Source organism: Emydura macquarii, unplaced genomic scaffold, assembly GCF_026122565.2.
Source record: "Emydura macquarii macquarii isolate MOO-44397 ecotype Brisbane River unplaced genomic scaffold, CSIRO-AGI_Emac_v2 contig_1477, whole genome shotgun sequence".
In the NCBI taxonomy this organism is placed as follows: domain Eukaryota; kingdom Metazoa; phylum Chordata; order Testudines; family Chelidae; genus Emydura; species Emydura macquarii.
In genome coordinates, this window is record NW_027131614.1 from 15,861,633 (window position 1) to 15,888,648 (window position 27,016).

At 39.3% G+C, this 27,016-nt stretch overlaps 1 protein-coding gene across 1 annotated transcript in view; it reads right to left on the minus strand.

Moving 5' to 3' along the window:
* Positions 1-26,143, minus strand: part of NKAIN3 (sodium/potassium transporting ATPase interacting 3) — a 463,496-nt gene extending 437,353 nt beyond the window's left edge. Inside the window, exon 1 of the mRNA XM_067553697.1 lies at positions 25,918-26,143. Coding sequence (XP_067409798.1) covers positions 25,918-25,971 — 54 coding nt within the window. The 5' untranslated portion in view covers positions 25,972-26,143. The remainder of the gene's footprint in view (positions 1-25,917) is intronic.
* Positions 26,144-27,016: the final 873 nt, after the last annotated feature.

Genomic DNA, 27,016 nt, shown 5'->3' on the forward strand with positions numbered 1-27,016 from the left:
AAGAGAGAGTTCTATAGATTCCCAATCTGGTCTTATTTTCCTAAGTATTCCCCATGGGGTTGGTGTGGAGATGACATGTGTCCCCACATACCTTGCCACCTCCTCATATGCAGATCTTGTATTCCACCAGGATCATGGGGTCTTAGGAAAGGGATCAATGCAACAGAAGTAGCTAATTCTCCCATTAACAAAAGCAAGAGGAGATTGCCTGAGGAGGGTCCCATCCATCCAGCATACAGAAATGAGTGCTCATCAGTGTAATGGAAGAGAGCTTTGGCGTCAAAATTCTTGATTAAGTATTACCTGTCAATACTTGGCATGTGTAAAAGAATACATAGGGGATGATAATGCATGTAAATTAAAGAGTGTAAAAAGCCTGTGATTATCATTATTTTAGAATATCTGTCTAGCTGAACAATCATTTAAAGCTTTCCAGATCCATCATTGCAATATGGAGGAATGTGCCATGTCTAAAGACAGAGAGCAATGTCACCTGGCACTAACAACCATGAAAATGAATAAAACTGCTTGATCTGCATTTCTTTACTAAAATTTGCACCACTAGCAATCATGGATCTTTGAGGCTATATATTCACAGCATTGAATCTCACTGTATTTCTGAATTCCTCTGGAGTCACTACAGTGAAGTTGCTTAACAAACTACAATGTAATACTTGTTTTTTACAGTGTTATTGCAAAAATAGCTCTTTTCTATCCTCACTACAGAAGCAAGAATTGGACTATCCAAAATTCCTGGCTATTCATGGATAACCTGCCCTACCTGTGAAAACATAGTGACCGGAATGCTTCTGTGTTTGTATGTCTGCCATAAATGCCACCAGCAAAAGTATCAAATGCTACCTTTTGGTGTCCTTTTCACAAATTAGGGAAATCAATCTTGACATATCTATGCAGCTAATGGGTCTCCTTTGTGGGCATTACTATAGTGCATCTACATGGAAGTTTGGGAAATTGGAAGGGGAAATCTATACCTGCAGTTTAACCTTATACTTGACTGCACTGCTTACTAGTCACCAAAATTCTCCTCCACTAAAGAGCAGTTGTTGTAACTGTACTCCCCGAACTATTGCTTTTACAGGCATTACTTCCTGAAATGACAATTCAATTTGGAAATGTATTGTGTTAGGAACACACTGGATAGATAAAGAAGTCCAGCCTACCCAGGGTCCTTTGAGTATTTTCAGTTCCATAATTATACTCATCCAGTCTCTGTCCTTTGTTATTACTTTGCTCTCTGTCCTTGGACAGTAGACAAAAAAAAAAATCACATTTCTCAGACTTTGCCTACACTAGAAACTACACCTTTTGAGCTAGGTACAGCTATATTTAAACACAGTTGCCGCAAGCAGGATTCTAGCATTGTTTCCCTGACCAACATGAATATCCTGTCCATGTTAGAGGCATGTCATGGACATTGTACCTACAGAATGGGACAGTAGGCTACAGAATGGTTTGGTCGGCATCGTTTTCAAGGGGGAGAAAGTCACTGTCCATAATATCATAGGTATCATGCTAGATCTCTGATAGAGATCTCTGACCATGGTATTTGAATGCAGTTGTTGCTAACATGGTTATGCTTCCAGAGGGGACAAAGCTTCAGATTAATCTACCACCTTTGTCTCTACAAGAAGCCTAACTAGAGCCAACCCATTCCTGAACACGTTTCATTAGTCTCTGGTCTGCTTAAAACTTTTTTTCTAAATGTCCATTCTGCTGGAGTTGGCATAAACTTTGTATTTGAAGTAGAAAGAACAGACAAGTCAAAGGTTTATGGACAGAAAAAAAAGCTATTTGTTTTGGCATTTAGCTGTCATGAGCTATTTTATGGGATATTTGAAACAGAGTAAATCACATTCACATCAAAAAGAAACTATATGCAACAATAAATGAAACTGATCCACTCAGATTGCTATAACCTGAGACTTTGACCTTTTACATTACTTCTAACTGAAACTAGAGAGTATATAAGAGATGCAAAGGGAAAGGAAACCTCTTTAAAATATACATGTGGAAGTTCTACAGGAAATTCTGAGAAATAATAGTGTATGAAATATTGTTTAGTGGGTTCGAACAGACAAAAATGGTCAAATTTTTCATATACATATAAACTAATGCTCCTATACAAAAAGAAGGAAGACTAGTTACACAAAAAATTCTAACAATTAGTTCTTTTTTGTATTTCCATCTATAAATCTGAAAAAGTAATAGCCAGCTTTCTTTTTTGGTGCCTACTGTTACTTTTCTCCAGACACTAGAGCCTCCAGACAATTTATGATCAGACTGATACATTAAATATGAAGTGGTTTCACTATTTAATCCTTATTTTACATCTGGAATTGGCTTTTCACTCTATTTGAGAGAAAAGAGTATTATGCTAAAAACGAACTAGATTGAACTGTTAAGGCACAATTCACTCACAGTTAAGGCCCAATCTTGGAAACACTTATGCATGCATTTAACTTTAAGTATATGAGTAATCCCACTGATTTCAAATGAGTTTATTCGGTTTGATGTTTGTGACGCTGTTACAGAAAGAAAACTGTCTGGATTGTAAATTCCTCAGGACAGGAATCTTATCCTTATACTTGTTGCTCAAGTGCCTAGCATATTGTGGCATTAATAAGCCCATGCAATAGCAGCTGAAGCTCAAATTGGAATTTTGCATCCATTGAAGTTGACAAGGCTACTTAAAGCTTAAAGTTAAGTATGTGCATAAGGATTCAATGGATTGGGGCCTCTGTAGAGCAATTTACATTAAAATTTGTGTATGATTATTAGAGATGGTTGAAAATTTTCCAACAAAACCAGCCTGCCCACCTGGTTTACTGCCAGCCTAGCTCCTCCAGCTCCCTGGACCTGGATAGTTATCTCCCTAGGTTGATCACTTGCTGGGGAATAAAGCAGGACAGAGGCCAGAGGAGTCAGACATCCAGAAGCAAACCAAAAAATTACTTTTTGATTCTCCCCAAAATGGAAATTTTCACAATTTTCCCTCCTGTCTTTTTTATTTATTCCCCCCCCCCCCCTTTTCCTTTTCTGGTCCTTATTTGGGATGAACTTTTTTTTCCAAACAGTTGAAATTTTCTGCAGGAGGGAAATTGCACTTTCCTGACAGCTCTAATGGCTATTTTCCTACACTACATATATAATAATTATATGTTTTACAGGGCTGGTCAAAAATTTCCCATCAAAATTATTTCTTGATGGAAAATTGGGTTTTTGACTCAATCAATTAACTTTCTGCAGAAAATTTTGCATTTTTGGTGGAAAAAAAATTCTGGTCTAAACCAACAACAAAAAGATTTGTGCTTCTGTGGTGCCTCATGGGAGTCTTATCTCAGCTGCCTCATGCCACCTTTCTCCTCTATAATCTGGGAGCACTCCCCAGCTGGACTACATCTCCCATGATGTACTACAGTGTTCTCTGTAACTCAAACAATATTTTAATGGAGACATTCTCCAAGTTGACAGGCCCCAAGCTTCATCATTATGCTGTACATTTGTTAACACCGAAATTATTATTTAGTTGGACTGCATTTAGAGGCTTCTGGCCCATTATGCTGGCTACTGCACAAATATATAACAGAAAGATGGTCCCTGCCCCAAAAATCTTAAAAGCTAAGTAATAAATTGTCAGTCTTCCAAAACAGAAGCTTTGGGTCTCAGAATTCCAGTGATTGAGCTGAGTAATCCAAATAATTACTTTGTTGGGATCATCAACAACCTGCATATTACTTTGTCTCTCCAGTCCTCTCCCTTGTTGGTTCTGTTCCTGTGAGCCAGTGAAGGGCTAGGATCATATATGTACCTCTGATCCCAGTGAACCCAGAATCCTGGATTTGTTTAGCCTGGTCATTTTAGATAATACCATCTGGATTGTAAACTCCTCAGGAAATGGAAATCCTGGCCCTGTTGAAGTCAACAGCAAGACTCTCTTTTAGTGCTGTGGGGTCAGGATTTCAACCCTAGTCTTTATCCTTGTTTGTAAAGTGCACAACACATTCTGGGGGAAAAAATGATGGGCAAGTAATAATAAGCTGTTACCATTTGTGCTGAAGCTAAAATAGGCATATTGAATCTAAACTAAGTTTTCTATGCTTCATAATGACTGGGACAATATGAGGGAATTGAAAAGGGCATGCACAGTATACAAAAGATGGACCCTAAAAATCCTATGAAGATTGCCATGCCATAGCTCTGCCATAGCTTTTAAATAAATGCACAATGGCCTCAGATTTTCTTTTCTTTTCTCAGAAAAGAGAAAGGGAAAAGAAGAGGACCAAAAAATCAATGTAAAAAGTCTTATTGACTACAATGAGGCCAAGATTTCACCCTATATGCCCAGAATACGTGTAGACAAGTTTTATCCCATTTTCCTCTTCTAAGCAATTGTATCACAGCCACTGATTCTGGCTAAGCTCCACTCAAGGGGAAGCTATCATCTCAAAATTATTTTAGAAAATAGTTCTTTAAGGGATCCTTAACAGACTTTCCAATTACCACCAATATAAAAATATTAATTATTAAGCCTGTGGTTTCAAAAATATTTAGTTAACCAGCCTATTATCGAATACAAAGAAAAGACATGTATGACACTGGAGATATTCAAGTCTAAATGCTGACTTTAATGATTTTCTAACACACATCCTGATTCTTCCACTGCCAATGTGTGTATTAACCCCTTTCCTGCTCAGTGGAAATACTCTTTACCCTTCTTATGTGCTGTATTTTCTGTGGCATGTGGGAGTGTGTGGCACAGCTGTTCAACACTCCCCCCTCTTCTTAAATATTTAATTGTAATAAACTGCCCTTCACCATAACCAAAAATATGGATGAAAACGTCACAATTTTCTCTTTTTGAAAAATAAGGCAAAAATACTGCCCCAAATCCTTCTATCCTTACTTATGAAAATAGTTTTTACTCATGTAAATTATCCTGTGGGACCTTGGTGGCACTTCACATGAGGAAGTGTTTGAAGGCTCAGGACCATAAAGTTCTGCTATTTTCTCCATTAGTCTGAATTGTTTCACCTAGCCCAGAGACTGAATAAATTCTGTTGTCTTTAACAACTCCAAATGTGCCATTTGCTCATGGGATCACTCATTAGGAGGCTTATCTACAATCCCTGGGCCTGACTTTTGGATCCTTCTGAGAAAACAATGGAGAAACTGCATACAGTTCTGCACTCAGTGGTATTGCAGGTACAGTTAGTTTGCAGCATCTGCCATTATAGTAATAAGAGAGTACATTACTAGTTTCTTGATGCATGTCTCCAGTGGGTGACAATGTCTCCTGCTGCAATAGGACTTCAAACAGAGACTGCTGCTTTCCTCTCCATGCTGGCCACAACACTCAGCAGCACCTGACATGGACTGTATCTGGAATTCACTGCGGTATGGTGACGCTGATCCTAACTGTAAGAAGCTAGATTAGGCTCCTCATTATATTTGTTTTTACCTAAACAGACCAAACTGAGATGTTGGATGATAGAGGTGTATCAAGAAGCAAGGATAGGAAGTGAGGAGGAGGAACAGAGCAGATTAAGGGGGCGGGAGGCAGAAGACAACAGGGCTGAAGGAATGTGCTTGAGTCATTGTCAGACATCCAGCAAAAAATAAGCTTTTTATTATGCTGGAGAGAAAATATTGAATTTATCCTAACTAAAATAAAAGTTTTAATGGATCTGATCCAGCTATCCTTATTCACACTGACTATAACCCTATGTTGCAAGAAGTCCCACTGGAAACATTGGGACTCCCTGAGAAGTAAGATATTACTCAAATTGAGTAAGACTAGCAGAATCTGGCACAAAATATTTAAGTAAGAGAGCCTTTCACATCTAAACACATCCTCTTATCTCACTTCTGATCTTTCTATATTCTCTCTTTTCTTTTCTCTTTCCTTCTTTTGGTGTGTTCATTTTCTGTTATAATTCAAGCATTTCATAACTACTTCCCACAGCAATGTAATATAGGTCCATAATAAATACACCTGTTATAATATATAATTAACTTACGATCTTTCCAACGGTTAATGTTAATGTTTGCACTTACTTCCTGCCTGCATTTAATTAGGCTCAGCGTCTTCAAAACATAATACAATTTCATTCATTATTTAAAATAAAATAGGATTTCCTAAACAACTGGTGGACATCGGTAACAAAGCATGCCCATCATGAGTAAAAGAGAGTATGACAGAACCTTTTTAAATGGTAGTTCTTGCTCATTCATATGCTGGGGGAGGTAGCTATGAATGGGGAACTGACGCCTATCTAGGAATCTAAGGTACTTATAGAGTCCACATTCCTTAATATCAGAGCATTTAACAATTGTTAACATGAGGTAAGGAAGTATTATTATTAATATTTTACAGATGGAGAACTGAGGCCCAGGGAGAGTTTGACTTGTCCAAGGTCACACAGAAGTCTGTGGTAGATCAGAGAATCAGGTCTTTTAAGTCCTAGAGTAGTGCTCCAACCATTGGATGACACTTCCTCTCCTCCTAACAGAGCTTTTTATCTCTGGACTGCTTTTCATGATGTGCCAGTACAAACAAGACTCTTCAGTGATGTACTTGGAGCCAAATTCTGCCATCAGCAGTTTTGGGTAAGCAACTCTCAGAGTCTATGGGATTTGCCTATAAGTGTCTGAGGGAAGAATTTGACCCCAAATATCTTTGTGTAAATTCACAACTGCATTCCCAAATGGATGATTTATTTTCTTCCCATGTTCCATCAGATTGATTTACACATTGATCAATATCTGATGGAGCATGGGAAATAAATTAGAGCCATCTACAAATACAAGTAAGTGAATGATCCAATAATCAAGTCCACCTTTCACATGATAAAGAAAAGGAAGAGACACCTACAAAGAAAACTCACAGAGTGTGATTAGTTGTTCAAGCTGTGCACATCTCCTGTCTGGAAATTTTTACTAGGTGTATATATATGCTCCCGATCAAAGCATTTCTGTAAAAGAACCTTTCATGCTGTTCAAGCAGAGAATTATGTTCATGAAAGCATCAAAGACAGTGGCAAAATTCTTCTCTCAGTTACAACTCAGAGCTGAATTTGGCCCATGTATTTTATAACTAGCATGGAGAAAAAGACTCAGGAAAGCATCAATTCCTAAACAAGGCTACCTAAGTGTGGCATCTCTGTTAAAATGCATACTGTTCACACTGGTGGCTTAATCCTGCTTCCACTGAAATTGCTGAGAGTTTTCTCACTGACTTCACTGACATCTAAAGCAAAAATGCATTTTTCCTTATTTAGATAAAACGTGTCATTTGCATTTGAAAACACAAATAAAATGAGTGAGTTTTATTTTACTTGCTGAAACTCTCACACCCAGCAGGAACACTCTGAGGTAAAGAGTTAGGATTTTCTGAAATACACATCATCGCATTTCTTGTATTTTTAGAAAAGGTGCCTGTTTGTCATTTCTTCTGCTATTTTATCCTACTACTGTCAGATGTATAAGCACCAGCTCTGAATTGCAGAAATGGCTCACAGTGCTCTGGCTTCCTGCTAAAAGGTGAAGAACGCATATATAATATTTCTCCTGACACTTCTGGAAAGGCCTTCAGATAATGATTCTACACACCTGCAGGTTTCTAGCCTTCTGCATAAGAGCGTTAAATGCAAGGAATTCTGTTAATACAGTGTTATGGTTGAGATTTTATAAAGGTCAAAGTTAGGGAATGCGAAAGTATGTCTCTCGCAGCAACTCTAACACAGGCCATTTATATATCCAAAACAAAAAACAAAAAACACAAGCCCTATGTCAAGGTCTAATCTAAACCCCACTGAAGTTAATGGGAGTCTTTCCATTTCAATGGGCTTTGGATCAGACCCTAAAAGTTCATTTGTAATGTTTTGAAGTGAAGCACTGAAACATTTGGAAATGCTAGAATTTGCCCTCCCCCCCCCCCCTTTGTGCATATGCATTACGATATCAGTCTTTAATCACATGATTATACACTATTTTTGCTTAGTGAACGTGAATCCTGTTACATTCAGGGCACAGGATGGCCGGTGCTCTGGGAATGAATAAAGGTTGTGTAGTGAATGAGGCTGTTGTCTTTAGGGGCCCTGCTTTATTCACTCTGGAAGTTGGAAGATGTGCAGAGAATGGGATAGGAAGAGAAAGGATAAGTCCTGTAGTTAAAGCACTGGACTGGGACTCAGGAAATGTGTCAGGCTGGTATTAAATGGTAACTGTAACACTGCATGTAATTCCTTTTTTATTTCAAGAATAAAATCTATGTAAAAACTAAAAAGCAGAAAGTGAATGATCATACAATCCAATAAACACACTTAGTACACCAGGTTAAACTGTGGACCTCTGTGTAACACCTGAGTAAATGGGCCTTGCCCTGGAGACCTCCGCAAGGGAGGTGGGAATGGAATGCTGTTTACCTGATCTGAATGGTTATGATTGCCCATGGGCTGAAGCAGTGGCCAGGGCTATTGCTCAAAACACACACACACACACACACGGATTTGGTGGATGTATCTGTGATTCCACTGGTCATGTCTCCCATTCCCTTACCATCATCCCTCTGTGCTGCTACAGAGAGTTGCCACAGAGAACTGCTCTGCACCATGCAGGGATGGCTTGATTAGTCTACGTGGCCTCTATGTAAAAAGCCATGACTACAGAAAGAGAACCATTGCATCTTGGGCCTCTGCACTCCCAGGAGTGCAAACAGGTGAGAGGAGATAGAAAGGGAAGAGAGATTAGTCCCTACATGAATGTGTATCATTGAAATCAATGCAACTCTATTTGTTTCAATCAGTGACCCCACTATACTCCTGCCATAACATCTAGTATTTTATTAAAAATTCAGAAGCTACAGGGCATGATTTTTGGATATCTACATTCGTTACCAAACAAAGTTTCTTCAAAAACGTGAATGACACATATTACTGAGGTCCAGGTCCAAATCTAAAGTTTTTTAAAATAATGGGCCAAATCCTTTGCTAGTGTAAATCAGCTCCATTGAAGTCAATGTATTTACATCAGCTGGGGAGCTAATACAAAATGGGGTCTTATTCAGGCACAGAAAAAGCATCTAATAAAGATCTTAACTGTCCAATTATTGCATACTCAGTCAGCTCAAACCACCAAGTGTAACATTACCAAACCTTCCATGAGAAAATCCATTTTTGTGCAAGGAAAAAGCATGAAAATTGCAGCATAAAGGCTAATTTTTCTGAAAACTTGAAAGCATTAAACAAGAAAGGCTCATAAAAGAGGCATGATGGTCTTGTGGTATAGACATGAGCCAAGGACTCAGAAAAGCTAGGTTCTATTCCTGGCTCTAACACAGACTTCCTTTGTGACGTTGGGCAAAACCCATTCAGTAACTGCAAAACTGGGATGATAAAACTTCTTTACCTCATAAGACTATTAATTCCTTAAGATTTGCCTTTGATTTAAGTCTCCATATAAGTGCGAAATATGCTGTCTCAACCATCATCCTAGTATTTCTATTGCAACACTATAATAATGTTCAGAGATATGCACTGAAATACAGTTTTAAAAAAGAAAAAGGATTTTACATTGTGTTCAGGCATTTGTGATTACATGACAAATGATGTCAAAATTGGAGGTGTTTCTAGGAAAATCAATATGTATCTTTCTTTGGATGTCCTGAAGGGAGCATATATAGTTTTTAAGATTTGAAATGCCTTTGTTTCCAAGTGATAAAGTGACAGCAGAATGGGGCTTGCAAGAGTCTTTTATCATGGAAGGGTTAATACAATATGGATAATATGAAGACACTTTTAGTCTAGCAAAAATGCCAGCGTGTTAATAATAGATGACCAGCTCTACTCAGCATGATGTAGGAATTTGTGAAATGTTACAAAGCGTAAGTCTCATATTAGTGAACTGCTGGGTGGTAGCATTGATGGAGTCAGTATGTGTAAAAGAAATCTTCCCTTGAGGATGGCTCTATGTGCATATTCTCAACCACAACACTTTTTTAGATCAGAAAAAGAGTACTAATTTTTTGCAGGCTTCCTAATGGTTCAGTGACTTCATCTAATGGTCCCCTCTAATAGTGCTTGCACTTACAAAGCCCATTGAAAGGCAGAGCTGTAGCAGTTACAGCGTGATCCCACAAGGTATTGAGTGCCTCCTGGAAGGTAATGTGTACCCTTAACTCCCACTGTTCTCAATGGGAGCTGAGGTTACTCAGTACTTTTAAGAAGGTGCTTAACACCTTGCTGAATCAGGCACTTAGACCACTGATATTTCATACACTCTAAGGCCAAGGGAGACTATCCGTTTAGACAATGAAAATAATGTATGGTTTTGTCTCTGAGAGGGAAAACTATTGCTTATGAAGTTATGTAGTTAAGCTCTGGAATAAATTGCCTAGGGAGGTTGTGGAATCTCCATCATTGGAGATTTTTAAGAGCAGATTAGACAAACACCTGTCAGGGATGGTCTAGATAATGCTTGGTCCTACCATAAGTGCAGGGGACTGAACTAGATGATCTCTCGAGGTCCCTTCCAGGCCTACGATTCTCTGATTATATGAATGATCTGCCTTGAATTTTACCAGTCTGCCTATATATCTCAGATTCACTGTCAGATGTGCTTTTGTCGCTTGGAAAAACAGCACATGCACAAATCAAAGACCCATCTTCCAAGAGGATGTAATTTCTTTCTGTTAGTACCAGAATTTATTTCTGTAACATCTTAATTAATTCCTGTTATAAAAAACCAAAGCAAACAGATAGGCTGAAGGAGGTAATATACCAAACTGTCCTGTGAAGATCCAAGTTCTTTTTATACAGTTAAAACAGTTCTTAAGTCCATCGTGGGGCAAGAAGAAATTCTTCATTCTCTTTAAATGATCCCCTCTCTATATTGCGCAGAGTCAACTTTAGCATTTTTGCAATAAAACTTTTCATTCACCCACCCGTCATGACCCACAAAAAAATAACTAACTGACTCCTGTCCTCCATGAGGACTCTCCCCTGTAAGCAGGTCTGTCATGAACATTCTTTGTGGCATCCTCAGACAAAATCATTCTTTAGCAAGGGAGTGAGGAGGATGTTTGGTCAGCACCAGCCTCCTGCTGCAGGAGAAGTGGAACACAGCAGCTTGTGCTGGGGTCTACTCAGATCTGTCAGCATTTGGAAAAGTTTATAAGAGGGCAATTTTCCAAATAAATTGGGTGCGTAAGGGCCACTAGAATTCACCTCATGCCAGGGCTTTGTTGCACATTGCAGTGAAATGTTAGCAGACGTGTGTGTGTGTGTATGTATAAACACCTTACAAACATTAAGTAATTAAAACCCATGCACATTTTTGCATATGCACATTTGCACTTCAAGTACCATGAGTACACACACACAAAAATCAATTACTTGCACATGGATAGGCACCTATAGTCAAAAGTGGGTCAGATCCCCAATTTAAAAGCGATTACGGTAGTTGAACACACAAATATAGGCATACAGCAAAGTGTCCCTGTGGCTAATTGCTTGAACTAAAAAGACTTGAATTCAGCTCCCAGACTTTGTGTGTGACCTCAAGCAAGTTACGTAAAGTCTCTCTGCTTCCTCTGATCCACCTTGTGTGTCCCGTGTTAGTCGGTAAGCTCTTTGGGGCCGAGTCTGTCTCTTACGATGTTTACGTACCAAGCCTAGTATGAAGACCATCTTGGTTGTACTACAATGAATATGATTTTTAAAAAGTAACAACACTCTTGTGGATCAAAAGTTGATTATACAGGAACTTTATGAAACTTGGAGGAACTGTGACTCTATAGATAAGATCAGTGACAAGCTTTCAACCACACAGATCAATTTTCATTTGCATGGTTATCTACACAGAGAAAAGACCTAGAAACTTTGGTTTTAAATAAAATCTGAGATTAATATTTCTATGTCCCCAAAGACTCTGCAGAAAACAGATCTTCAGTTTTTAATGTAAGTGAACATCCTTTATGCATAAAAAGACCGTATCCTGTTCATAGATACTTTCAGTGATACAAAAATGAGATAAATTATATCACCTCAGCTTTCCCCTGATTTTTTCCATTTGATCTTTAATTTGCTTAAGCAACCAAGAGAGATTACAGTCAGTGGAACTCTCCTGCCATTGTGCAGTGCATGTCCATGATGCAGGTAGCCTGTGCAGGCTCAATAGGCTAGGGAAATGTAGAATCAGACTTTGGCCCACAGATGTGCAGAGCTATATTCTGAAAAAGCTGGCAATGTTGGATGCCTTGACGTCTTAGGGTTTGATCATATTAATCCAATTTAAACTGAGTTTGGCACTTTGTGGTTACTTCTAATACAACAGAGTCAGCTCCAGCTTTCATCAAACCGCTAGGATTAAATTATACATTAATAATACAACTTAAAGCCACTGAAGACATCCATGACTAAATTTAAAATACTTCAATAAACTTCAAGTCATTCATGACATTCACATGAAGTTTAAATTTAGAATACTTTCATTTTTATTTACAAAGTCTCATCACTAATGCAGTTTTTGATAGAGAAACCCTTTCAATTCCTTTTCACTACTCTGTTGAAAGAGCCACAGTGACAATGGCATTAACAGAAAGTGACATTATTAGTTCATTCATCCAGCATCAGTCATTATCTATCACATTTACGCTCTAGTTTTTCTGAAACAAAACACTATCAATCACTCCCCCTTTTTAATGTGCTGGTGCCTACAAGGTAAGAAGAGCCAAATTCAGCTTTAAATTAGACTGCACACAATCCCATTAATTTTAGTGGGATTACAGCAGGTGTAAACCACATCAGATTGCAACCCAGTGCTACACACACTATTTTTTTATACCCACAGACCAAGAAAATATATTTGATGTGTATTGGAGTATTATTAAAGGTGTTTCCTATGCACCTGTGCTTTACTTTATAGAAGAAAAGTTAGGGAAATTCACAAGTGGAATCCTAGGTCTGACATTCTGAAAACCTATCCTAGTTCACAACAGGGACGTGGTGCTCAATTCTCAGTTTTTGGGTTTGTTCGGTTTTTTTAAGCCACATGAATTTTAATCTTTATTTGTGTAATTAAAACATGTTAGAGCTATAGACAGTATTCTTTCTTCTACTTCATGTACCTACCAATTACTTTATAATTATCATCAAGTCCTACTTTAACCCTTAGCATGCTTCATAATTTTTCAGGTGGGAGACACTTGCAGATGGAAACAGTGTGGTGACAGGACAGCTCCTCAGCTGGAATAAGGAAACAGTTGAGCATTGTGAGCACAAATAGCTGGGGGGTTATGGGGATAGACTCAGGTCAGCTGGGTAATTAGCAGCTGTGGATAAATCAATGACCATGTCTTGAGTACTATGGATAGAGTCTGAAGCCAGCTACAAAAGGAGGGAAGGAGAGCAGGACCTCGAGCTTGTCGAGGGGTAGGTGGGAGGAGCATTCAGAGCAAAGCACTTGTTATAGGGAAAAGAGAAGCGGAAGGGTTCTAAGCTAGAATGGAACAAATTCCAGTACCTCGTTAATATCAGAAGCCAGGAATTTGCTATGGGAGGCATGTAAGGAAAGTAAGACTGAGCAGAGGCAGTAGTCAGGGATGTTTGCCAACAAGAAAGTTAATTGGAAGATAGCAGGAAATTTAAGCAGCAGGGTAGACAGTGAGTTTTGGGCCATTTATGGAGAATGGGGAAGAATCTAGGCACTTTTTATTGCATGTGGCATTCAGACACTATAGTGATGGGCACCCTAAAAATGAATGGATGGGTATAGAGAAGTCAATTAGTCTTCAATAGCTCAGTGGACTGTAATGAGGACTTTACTCCACGGTGTTCTGAGAATAAAATGGGTTAGTCTTGGTTAGAACACTTTGGAGATTTCCATGATGTAAATAATTCAGATAGTCGGTAGGAGTAGGAAAGCTTCTGACACAGTTAAAATCCTTTAAACACTCCTACCTTGACAGCGTCTACCTATTTCAGGAAAAAGAATAAATATTAAATAATAAAACGTTTCAGTTCACTGTGCAGGAAAAAAGTACAGTAAGCTTCTAGCAGTAAGAATAAATAGCCCCAAAACACTGGCTGTTTAGGTTGCATTGAGCGGGCAGGTAGGATTAATCTAGGCTTGGAGGGATTAGATCATCATCAATAAATATCAGTAAATATCAATTTCACCATACACACACAAACCCATGAAAAAATATTTCCATTGATAATAATTGAAATTTGGAGATAGGCAAAGTAAGAAAAAAGCTGCCTGAGAATTTCTTCGAAACAAATTCCAGTGATTTGTGGTAGGCTTGTTACAAATGGACTAGCAAATGAACAATAAAAACAAGGATGATTTATTGATTGAAGGATATTTACTTTGTATATTTTGACATGCAATGTTGACTGTTTGTGCTTTACCACTTATAAAGCTATCTTTTCAAATTTCAACATCCACTGCTGTTAAATAATTATTTGAACCCTCCCCCCATAATTTCCCACAACTATAAAAATTTAAATAGATAAACATATTTGTTTTTAAATGTTGATATAATACATTTAATTTTTTTTTTTAATAAAAATTGAATTCTACCAAGCCAAGATAAAACCTATACATTTCTGCAGTGTTATCTCTGTAGTGTAATTTATGTTATTGCCCAGCTTTAGGGGTTTTCTTGGAGCAGCAGAAGTTGCATTTTCTAAATGATTATTTTCTATGCATGCCATCCTGGGAAGCTGCAAAAATGTGATATTTACACTAAATGTTAACAGAATCCCATTTTTAGAAAAATCAGGCATAATATAAGCCGATATATTCCACAGCTTCATTCTGAATAAAAATTCATTTAAAAATATGGGCCTGATTGTGGCTGGTATCTGCAAGGATGTACAAAGCTGGCACATGGTGAGAATACACCCAGGTATGCTCTAAATGTTATGGGAGTAGTGGTGGCTGTTCCCCAGCTGCACATGCAGGAGCTCCCAGGAGCGCTGTAAACTTCTTGAAGGACAAAGTCTCCTGGAGCTCCTGCTGGAACAATGCTACTTGCCCAAGATATGGATTTCATTCTATCCATAAAACAGCCATTTCTCTTACGTACAAAGTTGACTTCCATAGGTCCACTGATGATGGTTCCTTGTCCCACCTCATTTACCTTGACCTCATTTCAATCTTGAATACTATGGCCCATTCAGTCTATCCTCCTAGATCATTTCCCTAGTTATATAATACATCTAGATCTCTCTCTCTCTGGGTCATCTCCTATCTTACTCCTCTTTCTCCATCTGTAGTGGTGGCTTCTCTTGAGTGTGTCAAAACTCTCCACTGAAGAGTTCCACAAGTTCCAGTTCTCAGCTATCTGCTCTTTTCTATCTATTCTTCCTTTTTGATTTCCCTCAGCTACCTTCCCACTGATGACACATAACTGTACATATATTTCCATGCCTTGTAAAACCACCTCTCTCTACACCATTTCTAATATTCTTGATCAAATAAAGTTGTCCTTTTGTCTCAATTGCCTTCCATGAATCCTCTAGTATGATTTTTAGAAAGACTAACATCCTCAAGCACAACTAATTGGTTTCCTTTCCTTACTCTTTTGCATTTCACAAATATTCCCATTTTATTTCTTTGTGATGGAACTTTCTATCAGGGACGTTTGTCTGATACGCACTGTTAGTTTCAAATCCAAGCAGAAAAACAACTTTTGTTAATGTTGTATTTGTGTGCCTTGTCTGTTTAGAAAGGTTTTACTGCTCTTTTTACTTGAGTTTATCAATGTAAAAGGGCTGGACCCATAAGAATGACTTTCTGGGACTTTAATGGGAGTTTAGAGCACTCAACAACTCATAAAAATCAGGTACAAAAATCCAGAGACACCATTAAAACCACCAGTCTACCAACCCATTGAGTGAAGGAAAGATAATACACAAGGCACGGCTCTGTGTGTAGGAAGTAGACAATAAAGGAATATAATAGAAAATAAGAAGTTAAAATAAAATCTTCTACTACCTTTTTGTTACCATGGTCTTAAGCACTCTGTACATTCAGAGATCAAAGATTTATCCCAGCTCACTACTGTCTACCAACCTGCCAAAAGGCACAGATTTGTAGTGAGATCACAAAGATTTCATTGGTCACACAGAGCAAAAAAAAAAAAAAAAAAAACCATGATCACACTAAAAACTGTGTCAGTGTCTCTGATCTGTCAGGAAACTGCAGTCCACACTGAAAGTAGCATCTTCTAGACCTAAACCTTCTGGCACCCCCTTTGGAAACATATGCAGTAGCCTCTCTTGATAGATGAAGGGAGACAGTTTTATGGGACTTGATTCAGAAAAACTTTCAAGATTCTAAATGAGGTATTTCCCAAGTGCTGAATATTTCCTGTTGCCTGAATTCTGTTTCCAAGTAAAGTCTTTCCAATAAAATGTGCATGATGAGGAGAGAATGGGAAGGGGCTCTTCCTTAACAAAACTGAAATCAGTTAATAATCCATGCTGTTTCTTTCTAAAAGGGTGTGTGTGTGATTGTGTGTGTGAGAGAGAGAGAGTGTTTGGTTGTTTGGTTGGGAGAGGGCATCTTAAACTTAATGTATTCATTATGAAAGGTGCCAGACTGAGAACCTTGGAAAATGAAGTTCTGTATTACAAACCAGGTACAGCATAGGCAAAGATAATGCAAACTTCATCACAGCATCCTGCTGATATTCCTGAACAATGGCCTGTGAGAACCACAGGGTTAAAAGAGTGCTTTGGTCTTCATGACACCATGGCCTTTCGCTGAAACTAACCCTACTACATCAGCAAGGGTGCCAATTAGTGCTAATATGGAGCAAGTATTTTTATATGGACACTGTATTGAAACACTCATTGCACGGAGGCCGTAATGACTTTCAGAAGCAACTAACCTACACTGAATTTCAATTAGCGACCTACAGGTGAAAGACTCTTTATCCTATTACCAGTCTCCTGAACCATGAAGTCCCTTATTGTTATTATTACATATTACTTATCTAGAGCCATAGATGTACATCACATTTTGCAATACAGATAAAGAGAGATTCCTTGCCTCAAAGTGGTTGCAGTCTAGTTTAGTAATTCATTGTAAAATTGAATTAATAAACTATAGGTGCTTTTAATACAAATGTGACTATACAGGATTTGATGTAGCGTTTGTGGAATAAAAACAAGGCAAAATTACCTCAGATAGTTGCTATTCTTTTGTTAATTTAATATTGAAATTTGATAGTGAGAGAGATGTCTGAAGGCCGAGAATTCCCATTCCCATTTCAGCACACTGACATTTCCACAGCAGGTTTTAAAAGGTTCTAAGGAGTTTTTACATTCTAGATGTAATCTAAATTACTGAATATTTTGAACATCCTCTTGTGGAAGGCAGGGCTGCCCTATAGTGCCATCTTTACACCCACATGGTACTTCAGGCGCTCCTGGCCTTAGTTTGTAAGGTTTGGCTGTCTGCTTGGGGCAGGGCAATCTGTACCATAAGCTTGGCATCAGTCTCTAAATAATCAAGTAATAAAATAGCAACTCAGTATCCAGCAGTCTGTGCCTTTAAACAAGGAGGAAAAACCCTTCAAATGCAAGTGCTTAGCTCTCAAAAGCACCTCCTCTGCCCCAGTCTCCCCTAGCCCCACCCCTAAGCAAAAAATTGTACAGTAATTCAATTTTACAATTTTTCTTCACTGGTCTGCTGGTTCTAGATTGGTCAGTATTTCCTCCTGACCCTTCTAGGCCTCTGGCAGACTGTCCTGATGATTGCCCAGCCTGAGTGGATTTTCCTTAGGCGGGGAGTGTCGGTGTGCTGATTGATGCCTCCAACAGCAGACAGAGAAGACTTGACAGACCCCATCACACCTCTTAATAAAGAATCCATGGCTATTTATATTACATCTGACAAAGACACCTATCAATATCTGCACTAAAAGCTTTATCCTGCTCCTACTGAAGTCAATTGCAGAACTCCCCTTGTCCTCCATAGTGCCAGATCTGGGCATACTAACTTTGTGACATGTTCCATTCCTTCTTTACACATTTAATCATTTAAATTTATTTATGTAAGGAAGTAATATGTAGATTAGAGATGAGCCAAACCCAAAGCGCAGATTAAAACGTGTAAAACATCAAATCTCATATCTGAACCCGACTCTACTGTTTGATACCAGGTCAGACCCAAAAGTTAAAAGGAAACCTACTTGCTTGTTCTGGTGCAGATGTGGCTGAATCACATTGCAAAATGATACTGAAAGATTTCTGTCGCCTAATCTCAAAGGTTTTTTTCCCCTCCATTCTGAACCATCACTTCACAAAATCAGCAACTGGACATCATCTAGTCAACTCCTGCTCTGATTAGAGAGGAGAACACAAAACCTGTCCTAATATAGAACCACATCCAAGTTCTGCATCCTGAGTCAGACTCTAATTTAGATGTAACTATGTCATTCCTATTTTGAATTTCAGTGATTTTTACAAGGGAAACCTCTGTAAACCATAGTATCTCAATCCCAAAGATCTATTGTTTGGGAGACAGCAGCAGATGTGCAGCAGGTACTGGTATTATAACTATTGTTATATTCCCAGAAAACGAGAGATCATATGGCCATTAGAGATACCTACATAACTCATCACTTTTAGTGAATTAACTTCTGCTTCCACCCAAAATCAGGACTAGATGTTTAAATCTTAACTCTTTCATCTCTTAGATGTAAAAATATTGTTTCTACATGGCAGCCTCTGTCAGTCAGAGGCAGATTAAGATTTATTGGGGCCCTGGCACAAAGAACATTTGGGCCCCATCTTGAAAAGCACCCCGGGGAGCCCCCATATTGGCCAGGGACCCTAGGCAAAGGCCCTGTGGGCCCATGCCTTAATCCCTCACTGTTGTCAGTCATGAACCTATAATGAAAAGGAAAAGAGTAGTGTGCTATGGTGGACTGAACCTGGGACTGGGAGCCAGGCCTTTCTTGCTCGGCCACTGTGTGCCTCACTTGGTGTGTGACTTTAGGAAAGTCCCATAGAGGTAATTTTGTAAGAGAACTCTCTAATTCTCAATGCAGAATGGTCATCTTGAGACACTTAAGACATCCCCCCCAAAATGAGCATATTTGAAAATGTAGCCCTTCTCTAAGGGTACGTGTATACTGAATTGTGTATCTGGGTCCAGGTACCCACATATGAGCTTGCACTTTTCAAGCTGAACTGTGAGCCTCCACACTAGTTTGGTGTGCACACCTCATTTCCATCTCATGTCCTGGCAGGTGCGTCCATCCTGGCTGTGTGCTGATACGCATCTAATGCTGTAGTTTCTGGGAATATATTCCAGGTTTCTTACCATCTTGCTAGCTGTAGCTACTCTAAAGCTCGGTTCCTGTTATACTGTCTCATTTTTGTCATTTGCAAAAAATGGCAGAGTTCCTGGTGGAGGGCATATGTTTATGGAACTCACTTTCACCCAACATCAGCGTGACACTAAAACCATCCAGTTTCAGAGCATATTACATCTCTAAGCTGATATTTCCCCAAATGATACTCAACACAAATCTCCTGAAAATCAATCACCAACTCCTGGTATATGAAATAAATTAGATCTTAAAAAAGTATTCTTCATTCTGGAGTTTAATTTATTCTTATTATTTTGCAGTGTGCTCAGGAACTAAAATAGTAGGCCATTTGGAAATATGTATATTAATAATATCTCACAGTGATGCTATGATTATTGAATGTATGTACAATACACTGAAAATGCAAATGCTAAGCATTATTTTTAGGCAGGAAGAATATTTCTGTCCCTGATGACTGACAAATTACAGAAACATGATTCTAACTGATGATTTGGGTTCCAAACCTGTAAAGATTTATGTGTACACTAACTTTGAGTGCATGAGTACCTCACTGAACTAAATAGGATGGCTCACCTGCTTAAAGTTAAGCATAAGATCTGGTCAGAAATTTAACAGAATATTTTTCCACTGGAAGATTCTGATTTGTTGAAAGCTAAATGTTTTGTGGAAATGTGTTGATTGACAAAAATTCATTTTAAGGAAAAATTGGGAAAAAGCACTTTGATAAGGTCCAAACAACTTTTCAGAATAGAATGTTTTGATTTTCCATTTTGAAATGACTTTTCATTTTAATTTGTTTTTAATTTTATATAATACACAAATTTTTAAAAAGTCAAACTCAGAGCAAAACATTTTGATTTTATCTAAATAAAACATTTCAATCAACCCAAAACAATATTTTTTTCAGAATTTTATTTTACAGGAATTTTTTTTTTAAATATTGGTTTTATTCTGTTTTGGAATTTAAAAATTTTTGAAATCACAGATTTTCCTAGGGAAAAAAAACCCAGTTCCCACCCAGCTCTATTAAGCACGTATATAAATCTTTACAAGATCAGGGCCTTAGAGAAGAGAATTAGTCTGTCAGGAACAGTCAGAAGAGTAGGAATTCTACATTTTGTAGAAGCCATATGAGACGCCAGAGCAAATTTGCCAATGTTATCTTACACTTTCTTCCCTTAATAAAAACAACAGGCCTTCTGATTCCTGCAGTCAGTACATTTGTCAGTGCTAGGACTCAAGCTCTTCTCTGCCCCACTAATATAAAACATACATTCTCAACCTCCTGCTTTACCCCTGGACAGATGTTTCATCTCCAGATCAGTGGACTGGTGATTCTTTTACCAGCATCAAATAGTGCAGCAATTTATCGGTTCAAAGGGTTTACTTTTCTCTAATTCATCAAATCTCTCAAGTCCTTATGCTGTTATATAATTGTTATATGTCTATTCTAACATAAGGGTTCATAGAGCCAAAATCAGAATGTTACATAAAGTGCATTTTAGCGGCAGTTATAATTTCCTGCTTTGTAAAGTATACTCAAATGAGATGAAAAAATGTAAATTATTACACTGTGTGTTATGTATCATTTGCCAGCACCACTATCGAAATGGCATTATGCATACTAATCAATGGTGAAGTATTATCTTTTAGTCTAATGGATACAGTCTCATCTCAAAGTGCAAGGATTTACATGCGTTACTCCAATTAGCATTAATGGGACTTACAAGCATAAATCTCCTGCATATCAAGAGAAGAATTAGTTTAAGATGACCGAATGCACTCACCAAATAATCACTTAGTTGGCAAATATGAAAACATAGTCACATTTCCATTACAATTACCTAACCTTGTGCAAAACTAACACTGAAATTGATTTGAGAGTAATATGGTAAGTAGAAAATCAACTATGTTATACCAGCTGTGCCATATAATGTTGTACTTTTAAATCAAGGGCTTTAAATGAACACAGAGCACCAACAACCATAGATGGAAACATAGGCTGAGATTTTCAAAACTGTGAAAAGGTGCTAGCCACATACCTGTCATTAATCTTCTCTGCACTGTTTTGAAAATCTGAGCCAGGATTTATTATTTACATTTCTGTTGTGTTTACATATCTCTATAATTCTTACCTACCAACAAACATCCCCGACCCACCGGCACCCACACCTAATGTAAACTTTTAAAAACAAAATTAAATGTAAATGTAAATTCCTCAGAGATACATTTTTCAAAGCAGCATATGGGCTTTAGCTGTGACATATTAATTTCAATTGGATTCACACAGCTAACTCTCTGTACAATTCTTTGCCAATTTACCCCTTCCAGGATTTATCAGTATTCTTGGATTTGCTTTATTTTCTGAACATTTTCATTTTGCAGTGTTTCATGACCTGGTGGCTACACTAGCACTTATACCATTGCTAGCAGTTTCTGTAATAGGGCTACTTACTTATCTAGAATAGAAAAGGCCAACATATGTGACTCCTGATGATGTTAATGAGAGTTATGGACACATACTGAAAGATTAATATATCATTATGATATATTCTCTTAATACATGTACATAATTCCTGCTAGTATTAACAGAAGACTTATGTACACATTAGGAGAATATATACACCTTAGAGTTCCCAGTAGGACATCTCCTGCAATGACATATTACAATGCTAGAGTTAATGAGACCACAGTGTAAAGTCCTTGAAATTGCTCTCCTTACTCCCGATTCTTCAAAGGGAGTTTTGCTTGAGCAGAGACTACTGGGGCAACCGCCAAGGCTGTAAGATGACCCAATTCAGGAGAGCAGGTGTTTAAGTGCCTTCCTGAATCAGGGCCTAATAATATCCTATTCAACTTGAGACTATTTCCAGAATCCTTGTATTATACATATTTAGGCAGATTTACATTTTAAGAAAAAGTTTATCATGAAACAATATAAGATTCACCCTGGAATTCCTTTGAGGTGTTCAATAGTGTGCATTGTACTGAGAGTCTATTGCATTTAAGACTGAATTATATTCAGTACCAAATCTGAAAGATTATGTGGGCAGTTTGGTTTATTCATTTTTGTAGATCAAAACAAAGAAATGAAAGTAATGAGATTTCAAAAATATTTTCTACTAAAATCCCCCCACACACACACCACTTCATGTTCACAGACATTTCTTCTTGAAGATAGTAAGCCATAGTATTTTACCATTAGAGAAAGGATGGCATCGCTCAATGACTGTGATTCTCATCCCAACAGCATTTTTCTATAAACAAGCATCATAGGCAATAGTAAGAGGAGAAAAGAGATATGAAGGGGAAAAGTCATAAGGGAACCAGCAAAACTGTGCTGTGAAGTCAGCACGTCATAAATGTGGCCGGCATTTTCAGCGCCAGTTAGAATGGACTCATAGAAGAGATTACATGCCTGATTCCCCACTATCTTACACTGATCGGACTCCTTTATTTTAATGAAATCAAATATTAAATTGATATCAAATTGGTATAACACATTGTAAAATCAGGTCTTGTCCAAAGATGTAATTTTGAGCAAATAACTAAAGTCAAATTCGAGACGCTCCAAGGCCAAGGACTGGGTGAGTGTAAGGGGCACGCCACCTGGGGATAACAATAATATCATTGTACAGAAAGACTTCCAATTCCAAACATCAATACATCTACACAATAAGAGAAATGTCCTGTGTTGGATATCAAATATTTCTGAAACATGCATTTTATTGGCAACCACAGGGAGATATGAGTGGCACAATCCACATCACAAACACACAAAAAGAATTGCCAGTTAAGTGTTTTCAAGAAGATTTTTGGCTGTCTGACTTTTCAGGTGGTTTCTATACAGTTCTTAATCAAATAAAGGTTTGAATTGTTCACAGAATCTCTATTACCCTATTTTTGTTTCCTTTGGTGTGTTCTGGCTAGACTGTTATTGAGAGGGTGAACTGTTCCTTGTGTGAAAATTCACTATTATTTTTTAAAAAGCATTGCCATCTTTCTATTTTTCTAAAGTTTTCTCAACCCATAGAAATCATTTGTACTTTTGCATTGCTACAGATTGGCAAAACAAGTACTTTGGCTTCTGTAGCACTTAATCAAAACACTGTCCACAGTCAGTAGTATGTCTTTCACCTCTCCATAAATGGATGTAAGGTAAAATAAATCTCTCCTAATGATAGTAATGTCTGGGGAAGCAGTTTTGTTGAGCATGCTTTATACTCATGACCTATGTGATGTTAGAAACAGATCTAAAATCCCCTGTGGTGACAATTCCTAAAAACATAAATTCAACACCATCACCAATGAGATCACTGTGAGTATCTTGGCTTGAGTTTATGTCTACTAGATTAAATCTTAGATCTAACACATATTTATACTACAGTTTTTATTTTTATGTTTTTAATGAAAATAAATTACACTAAAAGCATTTGGCTAGATATGGATTGATCAGTCACTAAAACCTATGGATGTGACAGCAGACTGTACCTAATTTATGCATTTTTATAAAACAGGCAAGTACAGTAGAAAAATCTACATATTAAAAGTCTACATTTTGAAAGTTGTTAGATCATTTGATGGGTCTGTTATAAAACATGATACCTTTTCTGAAAGATTTTATCTGCAGTACTCTACATATTATGATGGCTATTCACACTTTACTTCTTCAGTTTTTATAGCCTCCAAGTAATCTTACAGAACAGTAAATACTGTTACTATAACCTTCATAGCTGTGTTACTGTTATATTTTTAAAGATGAAGCACCTGATTCTCCTCTCACATACATCAGTGTAAATCAAGAATAACTCCACTGTAGTCAATAGGTTGCAGCAGTGTAAAACAAGTGTAAGTGTAGAGAATCAAGTATACAGGTTTATAAACAAAGATTTGTTAATATTAAAAGCACAAGTTACCAATACATTAAATCTTTTCCCCTTTTGTTACTCTATTTTATTCAGGTTTTAACACTGCACTCCTCCCCATGATATCTAAGAATACCTGAATAGGAGACAGCACTAATGAACCAATTTGCACCAGCTGAGGATTTGGCCTAATACCTTGGAAATGAATGATGTTTTTAAAGTGAAGTATTGAATATGTTGTATTTAACAGTACATTAATATTTCTCATGAAACAGAAGCCTTTTTCAAAGATTTTAATAGTAAGCTAGAAAGACTGCCAAATGATCTTACTTGGTAATCACTGGACAGTTTTACTTTACACACAGGGGAGAGCACACAGAGTGAATGAAGAACACTCATCAAAAGAAAGATCATGTGGCAAAAAGATGACTCTGAATCAGTAGAAAAGAAAAAAATCTTTTAAAATTCTGATGGGATTAGGGACTAACTGATAAAGGAAGAGCATTATTTTATCACTCAGCTAATGAGCCATACAAGGAATTGTGATTGCTCAGTATAGCTCTGGGTCTGACAACACTACTCTGAAACAAATGTGCCAGCTTTAACATACAAAGAAAACAAGATAGGTTTACAATAGTGTCAATTACATATCTGGGTGTATTTAATTGAAGTAAAACACTCCCTAGGAAATACCCAAAAGGATGTGCAGGTTTTGCCTTTTTAAACACAAAGAGATTTTTTTGCACACTTCACAATGGATCTGACACAAAAGGTTTGTGGCTCCTGACCTCAAGGAAGTGACTAGAAAATAAATAGCAGAGTCCAATGACAAATCCCAACAAACTCTTCTCTGCCTAAAAGTGTCATTCTTGTGCTAGGCTATCATATATAACTTACCTCTCTCAGTCGCTTTGATTTTATATTACAGACACACACATATCATCCGACCCTTAGTGCCGAGTGAACAGCGTGACCTTATATTGATCATGAAGTATTTTAACATAGGGCTGTCAACCTGAGACAATGTGAATAGGTGTGATTTCCAAAGAAACGTGAGTGAGATTTTTAAAATCTAGTTTAAATAGATTGGTTGGGGACGGGGGGGAGGGCGGGGAGAAGAAAGAGAGGAAGAGAAATAGAGAGACACGAAATGAATACAGAATCCCTTCAAACACATGAGACTTCGCAGGCATAGAGAAACTGTGGCAATCCCTTAGAGACCCGAAAGAGAAGCTGGGCACCCTTAAACAGAGCCTCGTCCTAGGATGGGAGCAGATTCCCCCCCCCCCCCCCCCACACACACACACACACACAAAGAACAGATTTCGTACCAAACAAAATTGTTTTTACATACAAAATACAAAACTTAATCCCAGGGCGCAAGAGTTGGCTGTGCTCCCCGGGTGAGGGCGGGGAGATCAGATGGAGATGGGTCATTCACTCAGAGGTGCCCGGTCAGTAAGCACTCACCAGGGGCAACGTGCAGAAAAGGCATTGAGCCCCTGCATCAGAACAGCCCTAGAGCAGCTGGCAGTGCCCGGGGGGTGAGACCTGGCTGCAGGGAGCGCGAGAAACGCACGGTTTGGTCATCCCGCCAGCTGCAGCGCGCACGAGACCAGCAGCCCCAGCGGAGGAGCCGGGGAGGCAGTGGCCGGGGGTGCGGGGCGCGGGTCAGTCACTCACCAGCTGCAGCGCGCAGAGGAAGATCAGCGTGCAGCGGCCGGTGCAGCAGCCCATGGTGGTGGCTGGCGGTGCCCGAGCCACCGGGGACGGTCCCTGCTTTCCTCACTCTCCTGCCTCCTTCCTTCCGCTAAAGCAGCCCCGGAGGCGAGGCGGCGCTCACCGCATCCGGACCGACCCGCTGCCAGCGCCCGGCTCCTTCCCCCGGGAGGTGCGGCGCTTCCCAGGGATTCTTCCCTCCTTTGTGGCGGGCGAGCGGAGCATGCGGCGGCGGGGGGCTCTGTCCAGCCCGCTGCGGTGGCGGGTAGGGGACGGTGTGTGGGGAGCGGAGCGCGCAGTTGGGGGAGGCGGGCTGAGGTGTTAAGGTGGGTCGGGAACGGCCAAGGGGGGAGGGAGTGGGATGAGCGGGAGGGATAATAGTGGGGGAGGGCCGGGGGAGGAGGCTTTGAGGGGTGCAGTGAGATGACAGGGCACCGCGGGGGGAGGGGGGGTAGTGACTGGGCGAGGGAGCGCGGGCGGGAGGCTGCTGCTGAGCAGGCTCCGGGGTGCCGGACCGGCTTTCAGGGCGCTCGTGCTTGGTGCGAATCTCCCAGGGAAAGTTCGGGGACTTGGGTGGTTTGGCGAGGGGGAGGGGGCTGACTGGAGGGAGGGGGCGAGATGATGACGCACAGCTGCCGGGCGGGGCTTGCACTGGCCACGCCCACGCTCCTTCCCTGCTCTCACAGCTGGAGCCGCCCGGGGAGAGGAAGCGTGGACCTGGCGGGAGGGTGGCTCCATTGTTCCCGGGTCCGTACTACGCACGGGGGAGACCCCGGACTTAGTGGGGGAACGGCGCTAATGCTGTCCTCAAGCACGTGGGCTGGGGGGGCTGGTGTGTCTGTGGAGGGAGAAGGGAGAAGAGTCGGCAGAATGTGTAAGGACTAGCCGGGGGGGCTAGGAGGACTTTAACCAGGGTGCCCTGGGCTAGCAGGCACCGACCGCACGGTTCGGGTGCTGAGTCTGGCTGCTTCCGATTTTTTAAATGTCGCAGCTTTCTCTGTGCCTCGGAAAAAGGAGGAGCGAGCGAGCATCTCAGCAGCCCGCGGTTAGTAAAAACATCCCC